We start from the raw sequence: 20,037 nt of genomic DNA, 5'->3' as shown, positions 1-20,037 counted from the left end.
CTTAGACTCTATAAAAATCAGTGAAGTGTTGAGTTAGATGAAGTAACTAACAGCTTGTTAGAAGTGGGGTAAACGTAGTTACTCTTCAGAGGTGCTTTCCAGTGGAGTGCCATTTACACTGTTCCTTACTGAAGGACTGACTAGGAACTAAGCTCTGGAACTTTGCTTTTACACAGAAATCTCAAGTATAGCTAAATAATCTCAAAGAGTTCTTTCTCAAAACTTTTAATGAATTGCAGATGGAGATTCTGGGAGTGAGGTGTGCTCTGGTTTGCTGTTTAAAATGCACTGAGCCAGACTACAAATTACTTATCCAGTAATCTTGTTGCAAACACTGAATATAAATGCAGTTGTGTACCAGGTCAGAAGTATAGAGATGTAGGAAAAGATGAGTTGCTGTGAATAAATCTTGTGCTTTAATGTTAAATTAATTCATTTTAAATAGATTTTGGAACAAAAAAGTATTTTGTAGGAAATGTTTTGTTCATAGAATAGCTGCTGTAAGGAGTCCAGAAGTATTCTGTGGTGCAGTATGGGAATGGCATACCTGATACTTGTTTCTTTGTAATACTGTTTCTGATGTAGGCTTATGCTGCTGACTAATGCATGTTCTGTCTGACAGATTGAAGGACTATCCCCAGTATTGTCAGCACTTGGCTTCTATTAGTCACTTTATACAGTTCCCACATCATTTACAGGAGGTGAGTGTGTCTGTAAGCAGCACTAACTTTCTATGATGTTAAATTCTTAGAGAAAATCTCTGTTTTCCTTTGGAAATGCAGTCTCATCTGTCATTATTTTAGACCATGTACATCCACAGAATCAAATGCCTTTTCTTAAAGGTTTTTCTCTGGGGCAGGGTAGGCAGGTGAAGGTGCCTCTCTGGTACCTTTCCTGTTTCCATAAATCTGTTTGGGTTGCTTATGTTGAAATAGATACCTGAATGTAGCTGCATGATCAACTGGTGCACATGTCCATGCATGAAGGTTTTGAAGTGCCTCGGTGGATTCATATTCCACTCCCTTAAAGATTTGGAGTTTTACTCTAAAATAGAGGTCATTCAGCTGGGTTTATACAGTTTCATACTTTGACCTGATAAAATAGTCCAGGAAAAATTTCTTTCCTGAAGATCTGATGAGAGCCATGGGAATACCTTGTTGTCCAAAGCAGTGTTCATTCTGTAGTGTCTGCCTTGAAGGTGCTTTTATTGGTAGAAATAACTAATCCCAGTGGCAGAGCTGAAGAGCATGAGCTAAATAAGGAAAAATGTTCAGCTCTACCGTTAAGGTAGAGGCTCATACCCAAAGCTGCAAAGTCCAGTAGCAGTCTTGGTTTCACTAACAGCTTTGAGGCTGTATCCCTTAAATGACAGTCTGATGTTTCCAGTTCCGGGAAATGTATAGCAGTGGGGGAAAACTACTATGGAACAATTTCAGAGGATGCAGTATCTTAAAGTTGGCTGTTTCAGAACTGTGGTTTTGCTTATTAATGGTGAGTTCAGACTATTCTATGTGGCTATTGGAGTCCTTGCAGAAGACTTCTTACCTGTTTTTTTAGCCTGCTTCTTGATATTCACATCCTGCTTTTAGGCTCTTTCTCTTCTTTTATTCTGCTGTTCCAGGCCTGGAGGGATAGGGATCGAGTTTTTTTAGGTAGTGCTCCGTAAAATTTTAAACGTGTTTGGTCTTGTGATGCTTGACATCAGCTTGTTGAGGCCAGAGGTAGAAAAGAGGTTCCTCTCCAGTAAGAAAGTCAATAGTGACAAGATGTGCTTCATCAGGGTATACAGTTGTATTTGCAAATTCCTTTATGGCATGAATGTCAATTATTTTAATGAGTGTTGGGAAACCTTTATAGTGCTCCTGCTAAAAATCAGTCTATAGTTCTGTTGCTGTATGTGAAATTTTGTATTTGCTTGTTCATCCTATTTTAGTACATAGAATATGGACAGCAATCCAGAGATCCTCCTGTGAAGATGCAGGGTTCAATCACCACCCCTGGAAGTATTGCACTTGCCCAGGCTCAGGCCCAGGCCCAGGTTCCAGCAAAAGCTCCTCTTGCTGGCCAAGTCAGCACTATAGTGACCACCTCAACCACCACCACCGTTGCAAAAACCATTACAATCACCCGACCAACTGGAGTCAGCTTCAAGAAAGATGTGCCGGTGAGCATTGTGTCATTGTGCTCTTCCCAGAGAGGCACAGGTGTTCAGCTGCTGTTCTGGACTGAGCACGTCCAGACAAAATCTGTTTTAATTTGTGTACTACAGATTTTCAAACAGTGATTTTTAGATTTAAAGCATGTAACCTTTTAAAATATGACCCAACATTTTTGTAGAGAGAAGGCATTTTTCATCATTATACTACCCAATTACTTTGAGGTCAAGTTGAAATGTGTTCTTGAGGCTGTAATTATCAAGACAATTACAGAACCATAATTTCTGTTAATGACTTGCAACAGGACTCTTAAAATAGTTGGCAGTTGCTATTCTGCTTGGGACTTAAGAACACTTACTGCACACATCTGACCTCACAGTAGTTAGAAATGCATTAGGTTTTTCACAAATGTGGTCATTTGTGTAAACAGCTCTGAACTGCTTGTTGGAGTTACTACACTGTTGGCAGATAGATAGAAGTGGCTATTGCACAGAAAGTTTTGGGGCACACTTGGTCCCACGTGTATGCCAAGGATGGGCAGTGCTGTTCCTGTATGATGGCTGATGCACTGGAAAGTCGAGCCTTTCTGCTTGGGACCTTTGTCTTTGAATAGTTCTCTGTAAAGGAGGCAAAAGCCAAACACAGCTGCAAGTGTTGTGAATAAACTTGTGGGGACAGTTCTTAGTGTAGCTATTAATGTCTTTCATACCTGATTACATCGTGTGGAAACTTGTTACTTTGAGGTGTTTGTTTTCCCATTTTGAACTCCAGTCAGGATTGATACTTAAAACTGCTTCTCCTTTTTCCTTAATTGCAGTGTACCAGGTGCTAAAGCCCTGGGGTTCAGACCTGCAGCTGTAGGGACCAGAATCACAATCTGTTGACTTCAGTTGACATGCTGTCTCAGAATGAACTTCTGGGTCCTTCCCAAATCAGCACTGAAGTGCTCCTGGAGACTCCCTGTTGTGTTAAGTGCTGCTGTGTTTTTTCTCCAAGCTATAATTGTACACAGGCGTAAAGGCCTAAAGGGTGCCATTGCAGTGGCACCTATTATATGTGCGTGTAGAGGCTTTTTGTGCAGCAGCATTCTTCTGCTGAGTATTGATCATCATTTTTAGAATATAAAAATCATTTGGCTCCTTTAGAGTGCTGCTGAAAATGAATCTGAGACAGGAGATGTCCCCTGATAAAGCTCAATTCTATTTTTGCTTGACAGAACAGAGCAAAAGTTTCTTTTGATGTCACCTCTAGGTATTGTTTATGCTTAACTTTTTGTTCTCCCTCCAGCCTTCCATTAATACTACCAACATAGATACGCTGCTAGTAGCAACAGATCAAACGGAGAGGATTGTGGAACCTCCAGAGAATGTCCAGGAAAAAATTGCTTTCATCTTCAATAATCTGTCTCAGTCAAATATGACACAGAAGGCAAGTATGAAAGAATGCTAGTAAAAATAATTTTTATACTCTTAATCTTTTTTTTATATATTCATTTTTAAGTGTGGGCTGATGCTATTTCTACAAAATTTTAACTTGAAAAACTTCAGGATGGAACACATTGTAGAGAAATTATAGTTTCCAGCACTTTCTGCTTGAACATTTTGGGAGATAAAATTTTCCAGGGAGAAGAGAGATGGGTAAAAGATACCTGTTCTTAATCTTGAATAAACATTCACATCATAAATGGACTTGGTACCGTTAAATGTTGCAAGATTAAGCTCTGTTATTTCAAGCAGAAATTAAGGGAATTTTTCTGAACTAGATGATTGTGTACAGTCCTACTGCCACCTGTGCTATTGTCTTGTGGATGGATGGCTTGAACTTGTAAGGTGGCAACATTTATTTCCAGTTGTCTGGTAAAAAGCTGGGAAGTGAAGGAGAGGTGAATTGTTATGCCTTGCTGATTTCATGCTTGAGTCCTTACTGGTTGACCAGATCTTTGGATAATGAGACACTGATTTCAAATATTTATCTTTTTTTTTTGTAGAAAAACAACCTTAGTGTTAGAAGCAACTGACTGACCATAAACTGTGTGTTGGTCAGACCTGACCCCGGAATGTTTTGGTTATCTTCTCATCTGTTCTGTGATGTGCTTTGTCTTTGGTTTGACCACAGGTGGAAGAATTGAAGGAAACAGTGAAAGAAGAGTTCATGCCTTGGGTATCACAGTATCTTGTGATGAAAAGAGTCAGTATTGAGCCTAACTTTCACAGCTTATATTCAAACTTCCTTGACACACTTAAGAATCCAGAGTTTAATAAAATGGTTCTGAATGAAACCTACAGAAACATCAAGGTGAGTAGTGCAAGTTTTCTAAAGGCAGCACAGGAGTGTGCTGTTCTCCTCATGCTATTTGCTTGTATGTTGCTGATCCTAAATATAGAATATCATTCAAAAATCTACTTTCTAGCTTACCATTAGACTTACAGGTTATCTTTGTGAATACTAGGATTCTTTTCAGTTAGTAACATGAAAGACTTAAATTGTGTAACAGGAGGGCAAATTTGCATTTAAATTTATTTATGTAGATGAACTTCAAATTTGTGTGATATTTGCAAATTATAACCCAGGGGAAAGTTGCTTATGGTCTAATTGTTTTGTGTGGAGGAAAGTACAAAGATAAGAAAACCACACTCTGTTCTTTTGGTCCAAGAGGAATAGGGGGGAAAGGGCGTGTTTAGAATATGGGGGTGTAAAAGCCAAAATTTATTAGAGTGCTAACATAATGTGAAGGGGAGAAGGAGGAGGAAGCAGTAGCCCAGAAGTGATGAACAGGTGAAACAAGTTTGTAAAGAAAGCACTATTTTTAAACCTGTTGGTGGAATTTCCTGACCACCATGGGTTACGCTGTAGTGCAAAAGCATCTCCTGGCTCTTGAGAATACAGCTGATCTTGCTCTGTTCAGCTGATGCTCCTCTGAAGTTAAGGAACAGAACTAACAGCAGAATACTTGTTTTATGATTTATGACATGGTGACATGATTTATGTTTTGACATGACAATGAAATGGTTTCCCTGGAAGGTTAAACTGTAGCCTTCAGGTCTGTGATGAGGCATTAAGAGGAAGCACAAGTTACACTTGGCTATGGGAGTAGTTGTAACAGTCTCAGCAGAGTAGAAGGTAAGGTCTGGGAAAGTGTAATCCTCTTGTTTTGATCCTTTTAAAGAAAGGAATGTTGCAGTCATTACAGTGCAGATTTGCAGGGTGCTGCCTTGAAGTGAAAGCTATTTGAGTATCTCTCTAATGTGACTGAAGCTCAGAACTTAATGTTCTAAAATTTTGCCTTCATCCAGATCAGCTGTTGGATTTGGTTTGGAGTCTGATTATCTTCTGCTTGTTGCTCGAGATGCCTTTTTTATTTTTTGTTAGGTGCTGTTGACATCAGATAAAGCTGCAGCCAACTTCTCAGACCGTTCCTTGTTAAAGAACCTTGGTCACTGGCTGGGAATGATTACAATGGCTAAAAATAAGCCCATCTTGCACACGGTGAGCTGCCGTCTTTACAGATTGCCTTGGCATGAATTGGATGAATTGGTATGCTGTTATGCAGTAGCGCAGGCTATTTGGGAAATCTTACCACCTTTCTGGTGCCTCTTTTATGTGCCAAGTACAAAGTATGACTCCATATTATTTAAGGTTGTTTAAGACTTCTAAATATTTTTTTAATATCAGAGAAGCTAGTAGCTACATTTATTTTGGGACAAAATTTAACATTATTTTGTTAATCCATGTAAAAATGTAGATGTGTAAATCTTTGTTCAAAAGTAACTGCTGCTTAGCAGTCTGTAAAATTCTAGGGCTGCCTTGACTCAGCCTTGCCTGTATCTAAAAAGGAAGCAGTGTGTAAGTGGAATTGTGCAATGTATTTGCTGTTTCCTCCACCCTCATTCCCACTTCAATGGTTGATGGTATTTTTCAGGATTTGGATGTGAAGTCGCTACTGCTGGAAGCATACGTTAAGGGACAGCAGGAATTGCTTTATGTGGTGCCATTTGTTGCCAAAGTCTTAGAATCCAGTGTCAGGAGTGTGGTAAGTGTCTTTGTACAAACACAGGTATTGCTCAAGTGGCAAAATATTGCAGGAAGTAATTAGCTTTTGTCACATGGATTAAATTTTGTGGAGAGCAAGAAAAGGGATGTGAGAGCTTAAAGTGGTTTTATTTGGAGGGAAAGTACACGGCCCTGTGTTTTTGCAGCATAAATAGGTGGTGTTAGCTGAAATGTACTGTGGTATCCCTGAACAGATCTCTATTGAGAAATGGAAGGATGCCATTGAGGAGGTTCTAGGATATATTTATTCTTAGATTTTTTTTTTTGTTTCTTCCGCCCGCTTTGATCCTGATCAGCTTGTTAATTCTGCTTGACATAGAACTGATCTCTCAAGAAGGACCAGATCATTGTGTTTCCAGTTTTTCACTTAGGTTCCTAATGTATTTCCGGTTATACTGAATTACTGGAATAATTATTACTAAAATACTAAATTCAACTCTAACCATAGCTGTACAAAGGTTTTCACAGTCGTATGCACACATAGCTGCTTGTGTTTCAAACATTTCTAGTCATATATTATCCAGATTCAAGAAGTTTGTGTAATACTGCTCTCTTCTTTCTCTTGTAGGTCTTCAGACCTCCAAACCCATGGACAATGGCCATTATGAATGTTTTAGCTGAGCTACATCAAGAACATGATCTAAAAGTAAATTTCTGTTGTTTTTTTCTTCCTGTAGCTACTGAGTGTGAGGTTTTCTTGACATACTGGTCAAGAAGGATGTTGTGAAGGACCAAGCAGCCCTTCTCACTGCTTTAGCATGGGGAGATTGCTTGGACATTGATAATTTGGTAGAATTGGGTGAAACTCCTCCATGTGGTCAGCAAGATAGTTGTGTAATCCTCAGTCACTATTAATCTCTGAAAGGGGTGCGGATAGAATGGGGAGCTTGGGAGTCAAGTGACCCAGTAGATGTTCTGGGTATTTTCCTTGTGACATGACCTAAACTTGAGTTGTTTTGCAGTTGAATCTGAAGTTTGAGATTGAGGTGCTCTGCAAGAATCTTGCACTAGACATCAATGAGCTGAAACCTGGAAGTCTCCTGAAAGATAAGGATCGTCTAAAAAATTTGGATGAACAGCTGTCTGCTCCAAAGAAGGATGTGAAGCAGCCAGAAGAGCTACCACCCATCACAACAACTAGTAAGTACATCTCATGTAGAATCCAGAACCACACTATTGAAGTTCTAATAGGACAGGTTTTGCTATTATAAAATAAAATATGAAGCTACATACACTATTATAACATTCCTGAGTGATTGGGAGCACTTGGGATAGTTTCATTATAGAAATAGGTGTATAGAGTTTGGAGATGGAAAGGGAATGGAAGCCATCATGAGGACTAATTCTGTATTATATGTGTGTAGCTACTCCTTAGACTCCCTCCTGTTAACAGTACACCGGGTGCTAAGCTGTCGTAACAAACAACTCTCTTAAATGTACTGAAGCTACTTTGGAACTATTCATTAGGCAAGTGGAGAATGACAGTTGCTTGGTAAGTTTAGGAGGTTTCATGATCAAACTACAAAGCTTTTGTTTCTAGGTCATCTCCTGGTTTAAATAAGAATTATATACTTGTGTTATAAGAATTATATACTTGTGTCAATACAAACATACTTTTGTTCTCCAGCTGCTTCTACAACTCCAGCTACCAGCACCACTTGTACAGCCACGGTTCCTCCACAGCCCCAGTACAGTTATCATGACATCAACGTCTATTCTTTAGGAGGATTGGCTCCACATATTACTTTAAATCCAACGGTAAGTTTTAGACCCGATTTAGTTTGCTGAAAGAATTCTTACGGCCAGGGTTGATGCAGATCTCAGCTGGTTGGAGCTATCAGGACTTAAGTATAAAAGAAGCCTCTGTGCTCCTTTTGTCCAGTCAGCAGCTCAGCTCTTAAGTCAATCTTGGCATTGTTACTCAGCTCCAACTTGGTTAGAAAAATAATAATTTGTCCCAGTTTCAGATTTATCAAATACTGTAATAGCTGCATGGGGAACATGGGAGTACTGCACAAGCTATGACAGTGCACTTACAAGTTGTTCAGAAAATGCAAGTGTCTGGGGTAGGTGGGATTCCAGTGTAGTCTGTTCTTTCACCTTTCCTAATCCCCTGCAGATTCCGCTGTTCCAAGCCCACCCACAGCTGAAGCAGTGCGTGCGGCAAGCGATCGAGCGTGCAGTGCAAGACCTCGTCCATCCAGTGGTTGATAGATCCATCAAGATTGCCATGACGACCTGTGAGCAGATAGTCAGGAAGGACTTTGCCCTGGACTCGGAGGAGTCACGGATGCGCGTGGCTGCTCACCACATGATGCGGAACCTGACTGCTGGGATGGCCATGATTACCTGCAGGGAGCCTTTGCTGATGAGCATAGCTACCAACTTGAAAAATAGCTTTGCTACTGCACTGAGGGTAAGACCCCCATCATTTGAAGTTTATATCCAACTTACAGGACTGTAGGCATCCAGCATTAGCAAATCAATTCTCCACAATGTGGACTTGTTAATTAATTGCACGGCTTAACTAGCATGGGGATGAATTCTCTGGGTAGAAGTTTAGTGACTCTTGTAGAATTACAGTGAAAAAAGTACGTTGAGATTACAGGTCACGTCAAATACTCTTAAACTGGGATGGTGGATCTTATACTGCGTGGCACACAAACTTCCTCACTATCTTTTTATTTTGCCTCAGTGTTATCTCCAGTTCAATCCAATCATGAAAGCCTTGGAGACGTGAACTTTCTGCAGGGTTTGAGGCAGAAAAGCTAAAGTGGGGAGGACTGAATTGATAGTGGTGATATCTTGGACTGTTTCAGCATGCGTATGCTTCAGGCAGATTTTATTTACTTGTGCTGTTAGCAGATAGGTAGTTCAGACTGTTTTGCACAGCTTGTGAATTCATTGGGTTTTCTAGAGGCTATTTTCAGGTCTCTTCATGAGGAAAGTTCGAGCTAAACTGTGTGGAACAGCTTCTGAACTACTGACCACAACAGCAGCTACCATCCAGAATTCTTGCCATCAGTGTCAGCAACAGGCATAAGAGCATAAGGATCTTGGAAATATCAAGACACAGCTGTACTTTCAGCAATTAGAAAAGAGTCAGGTTTTTTATCCTTGAAGACATATGACATTGGTACAAATCCAGCTTTAATCCAAGGAAAATTTTAAGGGATAATTGTAGAAAGCATTCTGTTGCAGAAAAGGTGCCATATGAGATACCTAAAAATTCTTACCTGGCTTATTGTTATGAAGTGATTTAACAGAAGTAGTGTAATTCTCAGGAAATAATGAAAGAGGGGTAGCTCTTAACAGATAAGGAAGTCCAAGTAGATGGGACAGGCTGCCTTTACAGATGTATTCCATTTCTAGTGGAAGTTGCTGCTTTGCACCCTGGAAAATAAGTGCATCTCTTCAGGGTTCTCATAAAGCAGACTCTGAGAAGGAAGGAAGAAAATCTGATTGCCTATCAGAAAAGCAACCCACTGAAAAAGGCTTAGGACTGCTGTTTTGTACCTTTATACAATGCGCCTTTATATCTTCCAATTACAACCTAGGAAGTAGGGAAACTTCTACTGTGATGCAAAGCCTTCCCTGCATTAGCATCACTCTGTGTGTGTCTGTCTAAAGCAGGGCTTTATTTCTGTGCCCTAGAGATGAGTAGGTGGAGAAGATGGAGAACTCCTGCTGTTTTGTTCCTTGTTAAAAGTCTTTACTGTCGTCTTGCTTACATGTTTTATTCAAAGCTATGCAAAATTAAATTTAATATTATATATTCTATGGGAAGGGAGTGTGATCCTAAGAGCATTCCTTTTTATTGCTGGTGTTCTGTATAGGCAGTGGTGCAGGTTTTAAGGCTAGTAATAAGCAGGGAAAATTTACAGCCTTCACTGATTATTGTGATTTTCAATAGGCAGCCTCCCCACAGCAGAGGGACATGATGGAGCAGGCAGCTGCCCAGTTAGCACAGGATAACTGTGAGCTTGCCTGCTGCTTTATCCAGAAGACAGCTGTGGAAAAGGCAGGCCCTGAGATGGACAAGAGGCTCGCAACTGTAAGTATGGGACTGCTGTCTTCTAGAAGTATTATATGTGCTCATACGCATCCAGAAGGGTATCTAAAACTCTGTGTTTTTCCCAGGAATTTGAGCTCAGAAAACATGCTAGGCAGGAGGGGCGTCGGTACTGCGATCCTGTTGTGTTAACGTACCAGGCTGAGCGGATGCCAGAACAGATCAGGTTAAAGGTGAGTTCTGTTCTGATGCTGCTCTTCTCTCCCTCCTGATAAGGAAAAGTGGATGGCACAGTGTCAGCTGAGCAATTGCATATTGTTAGTCTTGCCTAACGGTGCAGCTGCTGTTATCTTGATTAGTATGGAAACACATAAATACGTTATTCCAAAATGAATATTTATATCATTTTCTCAATTCCTTGAGTCTCTTTTTCTGTGCAGTTCCCCTCACTAAAAGATGGCTCATCCGTTTTGTTGTCTTTATATTTTTTCTTTTGTCTCCTTTGTATTTTCTTCCTTGAAAGGACATACCGTGTGCTTTCAGCAGAGCATTTCTCAGTATTCAGTTATTTCTGTTTCTGGGAATGTGAGTTTTGTTTTTAGAGCAAAAACCCGCTGTTAGGAGGAGGTATGGCAGGAGAGATAGGACCTCAGTGCAGAGCAGCTGAATCCTACTTGATGCTAGGCCACTCTGTTTAAGAGTAGCTACCTGTTACACAGCTGCCCTCATTTTTTACGGCCTCAGTGCTTATCAGTGAGATTAATGCCCATTCTTTTCTTTGCAAAGGTTGGAGGTGTGGACCCAAAACAGCTGGCTGTTTATGAAGAGTTTGCACGCAATGTCCCTGGCTTCTTGCCCACCAATGACTTAACTCAGCCTACAGGATTCTTGGCTCAGCCTATGAAGGTAGAGGTTTCTGAATTAACCAGCTTGAGAGTTCTATAGCCCTTTTGGAGACTGTTGCAGAACTTGTGTTTTTGTTAGAAGGACTCATAAGAGCCAAGTGTTCGTATTGCTTGGGGACAGTGGTTAAAAAAATGCGTTAGTTCTAGTGAGAAAGTAATGGCAGCATAAAACTTCCATCCAGTCTTAGGGGCTTGTAACCCAAACTGGGACAAGATATGCAGCTTATGATTACTACATGTAGTTTTAGTAGCAGTGAAGCATTTTATTCAAATCTTCGGTTACTTTTGCAGGAAGGTCATGGATGGCAAGTCTGAATTTTAAGATCATTAACAAGTTTTTTCATACATAAGGCCTTATTGACAGAACAAGGGGGGAATGGCTTCAAGCTGAGAGAGGGCAGGTTTAGATTAGATGTTAGGAGGAACTTCTTCCCTGGGTGGGTGGTGAGGCACTGGAAGAGGTTATCCGAAGAAGCTGTGGATGGCCTATCCCTGAAGTGTTCAAAGCCAGGTTGGGTGGGACTTTGAGCAACCTGCTCTAGTGGAAGATGTCCCTGCCCATGGCAGGGCAGTTGAAACAAGATAGTCTTTAAGGTCCTTCCAACCCAAACCATTCTGTGATTCTGAGTGATAGAGTTGTTTGCTGGTTATTTTCACAACTTAGTTTGCTTATTTCTGTGGACTTAAAATGCCAGCATAACAAACCACAGAATTTGGACCACTGTAGAGGTCCACATTCTGGGTGCTATAATTTCTGAAGGAGAAGAGCCAGTCGGTATTTAAATGTCGCAAATGCAATCCTTGCAAAAATCACTGATTCTCACTTTCTCTTAAGCAGCAAGCTTGGGCTACAGATGATGTAGCACAAATTTATGACAAATGTATGACAGAACTAGAGCAGCACCTGCAGTCCATTCCACACACCCTGGCCATGAATCCTCAAGTTCAAGCATTGCGTAGCCTCTTGGAGGCAGTGGTAGTGGCTCGGAACTCCCGGGATGCTATTGCTGCACTTGGACTACTGCAGAAGGTGGGTGTTGACAACTTGTCTCTGTAGTAACTTGCTTAGAGTTTATTACTCATGTGGCTCATGGATTGTCTTGCTGGTGACCTTGTTTCTTCATGCATCCTGTGGAACTTGCTTGGTGAACAGTACTGAACTGCTGTCTTTGGCAATCCAGTAAATAAGATTGGGAGGGAGCCATTTTGTTCATTTAGGGTGTTGTGCATATGGTGTCAAGACTGCTGTGAAAGAAGCAGGTGTATGGAATCCTGGGACTTAACGGTTTTGTTCAGATGTGGCAAGTAGAGAGCTGTTGCAGTCCAGAGTAGTCTGATTTCAAGATGATTTGGAGGCTAAAAAGGTGTTTGAACTGCCCTTATAGATAGATAATATTGAGCATAATACTGGATTTCTAGTGGCACACTTGGGGAGTTTATTTTGCAGTAACTGATAAATGACTGTGTGGGGTAGGCTGACCCTGGCCAGCTGCCAAGCATCCATCCAGCTGCTTTCTCTTTCTGCTTTGCTGCAGGACAGGGAGAAAACACAGGCAACACTAGATGACATTTGTTCAGATTATGACAGTTTAGTAGGGAAAGTAAAGGCTGTGTGCACAAATGGAACAAAAATATCTACTTCCCATCAGCAGGCAGATGTCCAGCTAGTCCTCGGAAAGCAGGGCTTCAGCACATGTGACATTTGCCTGGGAAGGCAAACATCAGAACCATGAATGCTCTTTTTCATCCTCCTTTCCCTGAGCTTTTATTGCTGAGCGTGGTGTCATATGGTATAGAATATCGCTTTATTCAATTTGGATCAGCTGTCCTGGCTATGTTGCTTCCTAGCCTCTTGTCCATCCCCAGCCTACCCACTGGTGGGGGAGGCAGAGTGGGAAAGAAAAAGCCTTGATCCTGTGCTAGTGCTGCTCAGCAATTGGCAAAACTGTGGCGTGTTGTCAACACTGTTTCAGCACAAATCCAAAGCACAGCACCATACGGGCTGCTATGAAGCAAATTAACTCCATCCCAGCCAGAATTTGTAGGCTGTACCAGTGGGAAGTGTTGCAGTGAGCTGATCTGGCATCAGTGCCTGTGTAGTAGTGCAGAACAAGTGACAGACATGGAGAAAAATCCACTTGAGAACAGCGTAAGGATAGTGAGCTGTCTGCATGAGGATCCAAGAACAGTGCCAAAACAAAACTAACAGAAAGCTGCAGGGACACTCTTCATTCTTGTCTCCTAGAGCGTGTACCTGGTAAAGGATCCCGTCCTGACTAGGACTTGACCAAATAAATTGTGTTGGCCTTGTAAAACTCATCCTCCATTTGCTGTAAACTAACAGAGATACATCTGAGTGCTGCAGCTCTTTCTCTAAGGAACCTGCTCACTTAACCTCTGGCAGGTTCTGTCAGTGTTTTCTCAGGTAGTTTTCCATGAGCCATTTGCAGAATTGCTTGAGGAGGCATTGACTTCGGGAAACTGCAGTGCAGCACGAGCTAACACAGTCTGTCATGCTATTTGGTGCACATACAAAGTTAGTGGGGCATAGAGAGACCTGTAGGTTTGTTTGTGGTAGCATAGCTGTGTACAGTGCATGCATAGATGCCATAGTAGCTGGTAAAATCTCACTGTCTTTTCAAGAAGTCAGCACGATTACTAAATTGACTTTTTTTTTTCACGTCTTTTGAGTCTTCTGGTGATAGCTCTTGCTGATGTAACGTGCAGAAGATTTGGAAGAGGACTTGTTTTTTCCTCTGCTAACAGGTTACATCTATTCTAGGCTGTAGAGGGCTTGCTGGATGCCACCAGCGGGGCTGACGCTGACCTCCTGCTCCGCTATCGTGAGTGTCACCTGCTGGTGCTGAAGGCTCTGCAGGATGGCCGTGCCTATGGATCTCCATGGTGTAACAAACAAATCACTAGGTCAGTTACAAGACAACAAGAACATTGATGTAGCTTTGACTGTCTTTTGGGAGTTTCTGTGTTGCTCTGAATTCCCTGCCTATTAATATTTTGCATTGCTGCTATTTGGATAGACAAAAAATAACTAGCTTTTTTGTCAAAATTAACTAGATTTTCTGATAATGCTGGTTCATTCCAGGACATGATAGGAATCTTTAATGGAATTAAGCATTAGAGCATGGTCTGGGCTTCTTTTTTCCTCTTACTTTGCAGAGAATCTCTGTATGCTGTCACAAACAATGTGACATGGCATATGCCTGTAGCAGAAGCTTCAGCTAGGCAGATCTGCCACTTCATCCTTGGAAGAGGGGCTTCTTATGGTGAATAAACTGAAGCTCTTGAAGGGCTCTTGTGACCAGTTGTGCAGGGTAACAGATGCTTGAGTCTGACTGTTCTGAACTTAAACATAACCTTAGAGAATGCTCTAGAAGAGGCTTCTTTTGAAGCTGGATAATGAATCACAGTGAATGTCACAGTTTCTGAAGTACTAGATTTGAGTTGTTTCGCTTAAACTGTGTTGTTGAAGTACACTTTTTAAAAGGAGTCCAATTCTTCAGGTGCCTGATCGAATGCAGAGATGAGTACAAGTACAACGTGGAAGCTGTGGAGCTGCTAATCCGCAATCACCTTGTTAACATGCAGCAGTATGACCTTCACTTGGCTCAGGTAAAGGGAACCTGTTCTTTTAAAGGAGGAGGGATGCACTCAGTCTGTAAGATCTGTGGTTGAACTTTGTCTTTTTCGTGTTGACAGTCCATGGAGAATGGCTTGAACTACATGGCTGTGGCATTTGCCATGCAGTTGGTAAAGATCTTGTTGGTGGATGAGAGAAGCGTTGCCCACGTAACAGAAGCAGATCTGTTTCACACCATTGAGACACTCATGAGAATTAATGCTCATTCCAGAGGAAATGCCCCGGAAGGGTGAGGCTGTACTATTGTGCAATATATTACTTTTTTTGTGCTCATTTATGATTTGCATATTACATAGGCAGTGTCTCATATAATTCAGTCATACAGCTTTGAACTTTCCCTAGGGCTGCAGTCCTAGTTAATTTAGTTAGTTTAAACTGTCACTCTAATGTAAATGTACTCATCCTAGTCAAAATAGAGGCAGCTGCAACATCATGTGAAACTGAATGCTTAAGCAAGAAAATCTCTGTATGCACTGTGCTCCAAAATTCTGTGGTACTGTGAGAAACTTGTTTTGAATTCCTGCTTTATCTCAAATTTATGCAATATTATTGCCTGTTTAAACCTTATATATCTAGGTGTCAGTATGTTAATTTGTTAATCACAAACAATCAAACTGGGCAGTCCTTTCTGTTTAGAGCTTACAAAGCAATCCTCCGTCAGTCTCTCATGGCTTGTGAGACCACCAAACTGCCCAAACCATTTGGACAGCAAATGTTGCCACAGCACCTGGAAATACCTGTGGGACTTGCAGGCTTCCTATTTGTAAGATGGAAGCAGTTGTTGCTGGGTTTGAGAAAGACATGGATTAGAGCTTGGAGAACTCTGAATAGCTGTGAGAGCAACCAGCTGGCTGATGGCAGTGGCTCCCGTTACCAACACAGCTGCTAATAGGATGTCCCAAAACCAAAGTCCTTTCATCTGCAGTTGGCGTGGATAGATTGTCTTTACTGTATGGCTTGACTTTCACTGCAGCCAAATCCAGTGCCCCAGTCAGGCTGTTGAGTACTGGCATCTCACTATCTGGGAGCATTTTAGGGCTCCTGAAGTCTGCAGAAGAGAAGCTGCTTCTAGTCCCTGTGGTGCTTTGTTGCAGCACTCCACTGTACAAATTGGAATGGAACTTCAAAGCCTGTGTGATTTCAGTGTTCCTTCTTTCATCATGAATGTTTCTGCTTTCATGACTTACTTCTGCTATTCCAGTGAGAACTGAAAGATGCAAAGTTTTAGTATAAGAAATAATTACTTTCTTTCAACTCTATTTGACTGAGCTTCCAGTTCCTGCACCTTCTGGGGGAGGAGGAATTCTAACCCAGCTCTTGCTCTGGTCTGTTGCATTAGATTACCCCAGCTGATGGAAGTGGTCCGATCAAACTATGAAGCAATGATTGACCGTGCTCATGGAGGTCCTAATTTCATGATGCATTCAGGAATTTCCCAAGCTTCTGAGTATGATGACCCACCAGGCCTGAGGGAGAAGGCAGAATACCTGCTGAGGGAGTGGGTGAACCTCTACCATTCAGCTGCAGCAGGCCGTGACAGTACCAAAGCATTCTCTGCGTTTGTTGGACAGGTAGAGCTTTTGGAAAGAAAGGTGCTTTTTATTCAACATAAGTAGGGTGTGATGCCCTCCATTTTAAAGCAGTGTTATAACCTGTATTAGGCATCCTTTTGAAACTTCCAGGTGTATGGCAGTTTACTGTCAAAATTCTGTCTGTTTTGATGAAGCCCCTGTCCTCCACCAAATCATGTTCTTCAGATACTGTAGCAACAGGCTGTCACTTCAGACCATGAGTTCTGAGATAAGTTTGGTGGAAAAAGAACTTGAGCTGAGATAGCTCTTGTAAATAGTTCTGTCATGCTCTGTAATGAGCCTTGACTGGTGTTGCTCCTTATGGGTAACAGTAAAAGCTCTGACAGCCTACAGGAGGATGTCACCAGTAGAGATTCAGGTAAATTGTTTCAGGTCATGTGGGCAAGGGAATCCTTTTTCATGACATCAATAGTAAGGAAAACCTTGAGACTTCATTAGCTGGAGTGGTACCTAAATTTAAACAATGTCCAATGTGTCACACTCTGAAGCATCTTAACAGGTGTGGTGAACATCACGTACCATCTGCCTTCTGGGTGTGATAGAGAAGGGAGATGCCTTCAGTAGCCCAGCACCTGTGGTAACAAACTCCCTGTATCTGCAGGTATCTCCCTAAAACTGTATTCCTTGAAATGCAGCTCCTTGACTGCAGCTACGAGAAAGCCCCTGACATGGTCTTTTTGCATTGTGTTCTTTTTAAATTTGGGCCACTACCACAGATATGCTGCAGACTTTGCAGCTACTAATGAAAAGAAGCTCAAGCTTCAAAGTATGCATGACGACTGTGACTGATACAGTGTTTTTTTTAATTTGAGTTTAGTGTTCTTGTGTACTGGCTTAGAGACAGCTTTCTGTCTGAGTTCTACTGCATAGATCTTCTTCAATGTTTTTAATAGATACTGTGCTAAACCTACATTTTAAAGAAATACTTTACCTAGTTCCGTGACCTCACATTTTTTACTTTAAATCATGCTTCTAAAGCATGCTTCAGAGTAGAGTGCTCACAATTCTTAGTACACTTTTGCCTATCACTCTTTATCACACTTACTTGATTACCTTTTGTGCATATTTGATCCGTTTTGAAATAGCAATTTAAATATATTGAAGTGCAGTGTTTATTTACGATTGTTCCCTTACAGGCTTTAGTAATGAGTTCTAAAGGAATATTTTGTAATAACTACATTACATAAGGTTCTATTACTAAACTTAAATGACTGCTGAAGTGTTGCTTTTTTCCCACAAGTCTGTAGGACAAGCAGAAGCATAGAACTTTGAAGGCAGATACCTAAGTTTTTTGGGTTTTTTAGAAAAAAAGTTTATCCAGAAATACTATAAGTTCTCCAGATTGTCTCTAAGTTACCAGTTGTGCTGTTTTTATAGCTTTATGTCTGTGCAGTAGGAGTTTAGAAATAAGATGCTTTATTCAAAACCCACAAGTTTTCTGCAGTGTAATTTGTTTCATTTTGATGGTTCCAATACTGTGGGTAACAAATAAAATTAGGTCTCTGAGGTTTTTTATGTATTTTATAAAAACAGCTCCCCCATGCAAAACAAAAAAGCCCACCCACTGTTTCTCTGCATGTAATATTCATGTAAGGAAAATTCACTTTCCAAATGCAATTTGCTTCTACAGAATGTGGCTGCAAAGTAGTGGTGATTCCTGAGCTGGGAGCTGGAGTCTGCCCTTCCCAGAGCTTGTACTCCTTGTGTTCTTCATGCAAGGTTCAATGTTGGTGGCAGAACTGATACTGAAACAGGCTTCTCAGCTATGCTGGCAGCTGGAAAGATTCGGGATTCAAAAGATTGTATATGAGAATAAATGTGATAGCTAAAATTGTATTGCCACCCACAGATTCCCTTGCAAACATTAATCTCTCTGGAGAGTATGGCAAAAATTAACTGTGGAAGGCAGGGTGGCTGCATTGTAAAGGGTGTGTTGTTTGAAATAAATTGTAAAATGAACTCTCTGAGGTTACAGTGCTGAGGTTTTTTTCTTTCCTGGTTAGATGCACCAGCAGGGGATCCTGAAAACAGATGACCTGATCACCCGTTTTTTCCGTCTTTGCACCGAAATGTGTGTTGAGATCAGCTATCGAGCCCTGGCCGAGCAGCAGCACAATCCTGCAGCCAACCCCACTATGATTCGAGCCAAGTGCTACCACAACCTGGATGCCTTTGTGCGACTCATTGCACTGCTGGTGAAGCACTCTGGGGAAGCAACCAACACAGTCACAAAGATCAATCTCCTGAATAAGGTTGGGAATCCTCCTTGTCCTCATTGCATTTAAAGTGTGTTGTCAGCTGTACCTTTGCTGATAAACCTGAGGTGTAGACCTTAATGTAGGCTGCTGACGAAGTGTCTGATGAGAACTTAGATGGCTTGGTCACTGATAAACTTTTGAGTGAACCACCAAGATGCCAAGTGGCTTTCTTGTTCACAAAGATTTCATCTCAAACCAATCGGAAACCCATCTTTGTGCCTTGAAATGAAAATGTCAGCAGCTGTTGTTTTAAGGTTGTTGATTCCTTAGTGTTTACCTTTATGTTGTGAGGGTCTTGCCTTTGCTCTTACACTACTTGGTTTATGGCTGGATGGTCTGAGGTAGTTAAGACCTTTTGACACTGCCCTCTCAGTCACTGTGACTGTGGTCCAAGGGACAGGGAGAGCAAAGAACAGTGGTTGGGAATTGCTAAAACAAATTGTAATATTCATTTATTTCCAGTAACTTAGGACTTTTTGTTCTTGTTAGAATCTACTGCTTTTTTTCTTTTTACTGATGGTTAAAGTATTATCTGTAGTCTGTCTTGGAAAGTAATTCTTGCTGTCTCCACGTGTCTTAATCTCTTTAGGTTCTTGGTATTGTGGTGGGAGTTCTTCTGCAAGACCATGATGTTCGGCAGAGTGAGTTTCAGCAACTTCCTTACCATCGCATTTTCATCATGTTGCTGTTGGAATTAAATGCTCCTGAGCACGTGCTGGAGACCATCAACTTCCAGACACTCACAGCTTTCTGGTATGTATTTGGGATTGGCCACAGTGCTCATCCTTTCTTGGTAGGATCAAGGATTTTCACTTAAAGGATATCTGACTGTTCTTTGTGGTGGCTTAATCACCTTTGGAGTAACTGGTTCTACTGGGACTGACCACTTGCTTGTTTTAGGGAAGATGACTGGTAAAACCCAAGGTGCTCAAATGCCTTTGCTTTTAGGGCTGTGTTTTTCCCTCAATGTTATGAAAAGTAATCTTATTGCTGTGCACTTCTAACCTGCTCTAACTTTTCTTTCAGTAACACATTTCACATCCTGAGGCCTACAAAAGCTCCAGGTTTTGTTTATGCCTGGCTGGAACTGATCTCCCATCGGATATTTATTGCAAGAATGCTGGCACATACACCACAGCAGAAGGTGTGGCTGCAGTTTATCTTTTCTGAATTAAAAAGCTCACCCAGATGTTTATCTGGTGTGGTGCTGTTTCACATCTCTTGAGGTGCACTAAGTAGCATGGCTGTTCTGTTTTTGTTGTCTTCCATATTCACAGCAACCTAACTGCATGGAGGAGAGTCTGTGTGTCAATAACTATGGAACACAGGGTGAATTGAATTTAATAAACATGACTTTATCAATGTCTAGAAGAGCTGTAGCCTTCCTTCTAGGCTAAATATTGTCA

At 41.3% G+C, this 20,037-nt stretch overlaps 1 protein-coding gene and 1 non-coding gene across 5 annotated transcripts in view; both read left to right on the top strand.

Moving 5' to 3' along the window:
* The window catches only part of CNOT1 (CCR4-NOT transcription complex subunit 1), a 56,041-nt gene that overhangs the window by 31,191 nt on the left and 4,813 nt on the right, over window positions 1-20,037 (top strand). For all 4 annotated transcript variants that reach the window (XM_069027327.1, XM_069027325.1, XM_069027326.1 and 1 more), the window contains exons 22-42: window positions 623-701; window positions 1,934-2,164; window positions 3,444-3,584; window positions 4,272-4,451; window positions 5,526-5,642; window positions 6,076-6,186; window positions 6,775-6,852; window positions 7,169-7,346; window positions 7,834-7,964; window positions 8,326-8,622; window positions 10,120-10,260; window positions 10,347-10,451; window positions 11,005-11,124; window positions 11,962-12,153; window positions 13,906-14,048; window positions 14,645-14,753; window positions 14,841-15,010; window positions 16,121-16,352; window positions 18,377-18,625; window positions 19,221-19,384; window positions 19,658-19,775. In XM_069027327.1, the coding sequence (XP_068883428.1) occupies window positions 623-701; window positions 1,934-2,164; window positions 3,444-3,584; window positions 4,272-4,451; window positions 5,526-5,642; window positions 6,076-6,186; window positions 6,775-6,852; window positions 7,169-7,346; window positions 7,834-7,964; window positions 8,326-8,622; window positions 10,120-10,260; window positions 10,347-10,451; window positions 11,005-11,124; window positions 11,962-12,153; window positions 13,906-14,048; window positions 14,645-14,753; window positions 14,841-15,010; window positions 16,121-16,352; window positions 18,377-18,625; window positions 19,221-19,384; window positions 19,658-19,775 (3,286 nt within the window). The remainder of the gene's footprint in view (window positions 1-622; window positions 702-1,933; window positions 2,165-3,443; window positions 3,585-4,271; window positions 4,452-5,525; window positions 5,643-6,075; window positions 6,187-6,774; window positions 6,853-7,168; window positions 7,347-7,833; window positions 7,965-8,325; window positions 8,623-10,119; window positions 10,261-10,346; window positions 10,452-11,004; window positions 11,125-11,961; window positions 12,154-13,905; window positions 14,049-14,644; window positions 14,754-14,840; window positions 15,011-16,120; window positions 16,353-18,376; window positions 18,626-19,220; window positions 19,385-19,657; window positions 19,776-20,037) is intronic.
* Window positions 4,953-5,091, top strand: LOC138117263 (small nucleolar RNA SNORA46). The gene has a single exon (XR_011154594.1). It is a non-coding gene; the product is annotated as a small nucleolar RNA SNORA46 (small nucleolar RNA).

This window comes from Aphelocoma coerulescens, chromosome 11 (assembly GCF_041296385.1).
Source record: "Aphelocoma coerulescens isolate FSJ_1873_10779 chromosome 11, UR_Acoe_1.0, whole genome shotgun sequence".
Lineage (NCBI taxonomy): Eukaryota > Metazoa > Chordata > Aves > Passeriformes > Corvidae > Aphelocoma > Aphelocoma coerulescens.
Note: the sequence above shows the minus strand (reverse complement) of the source record. Positions and strands in the feature narration are given on the sequence as shown.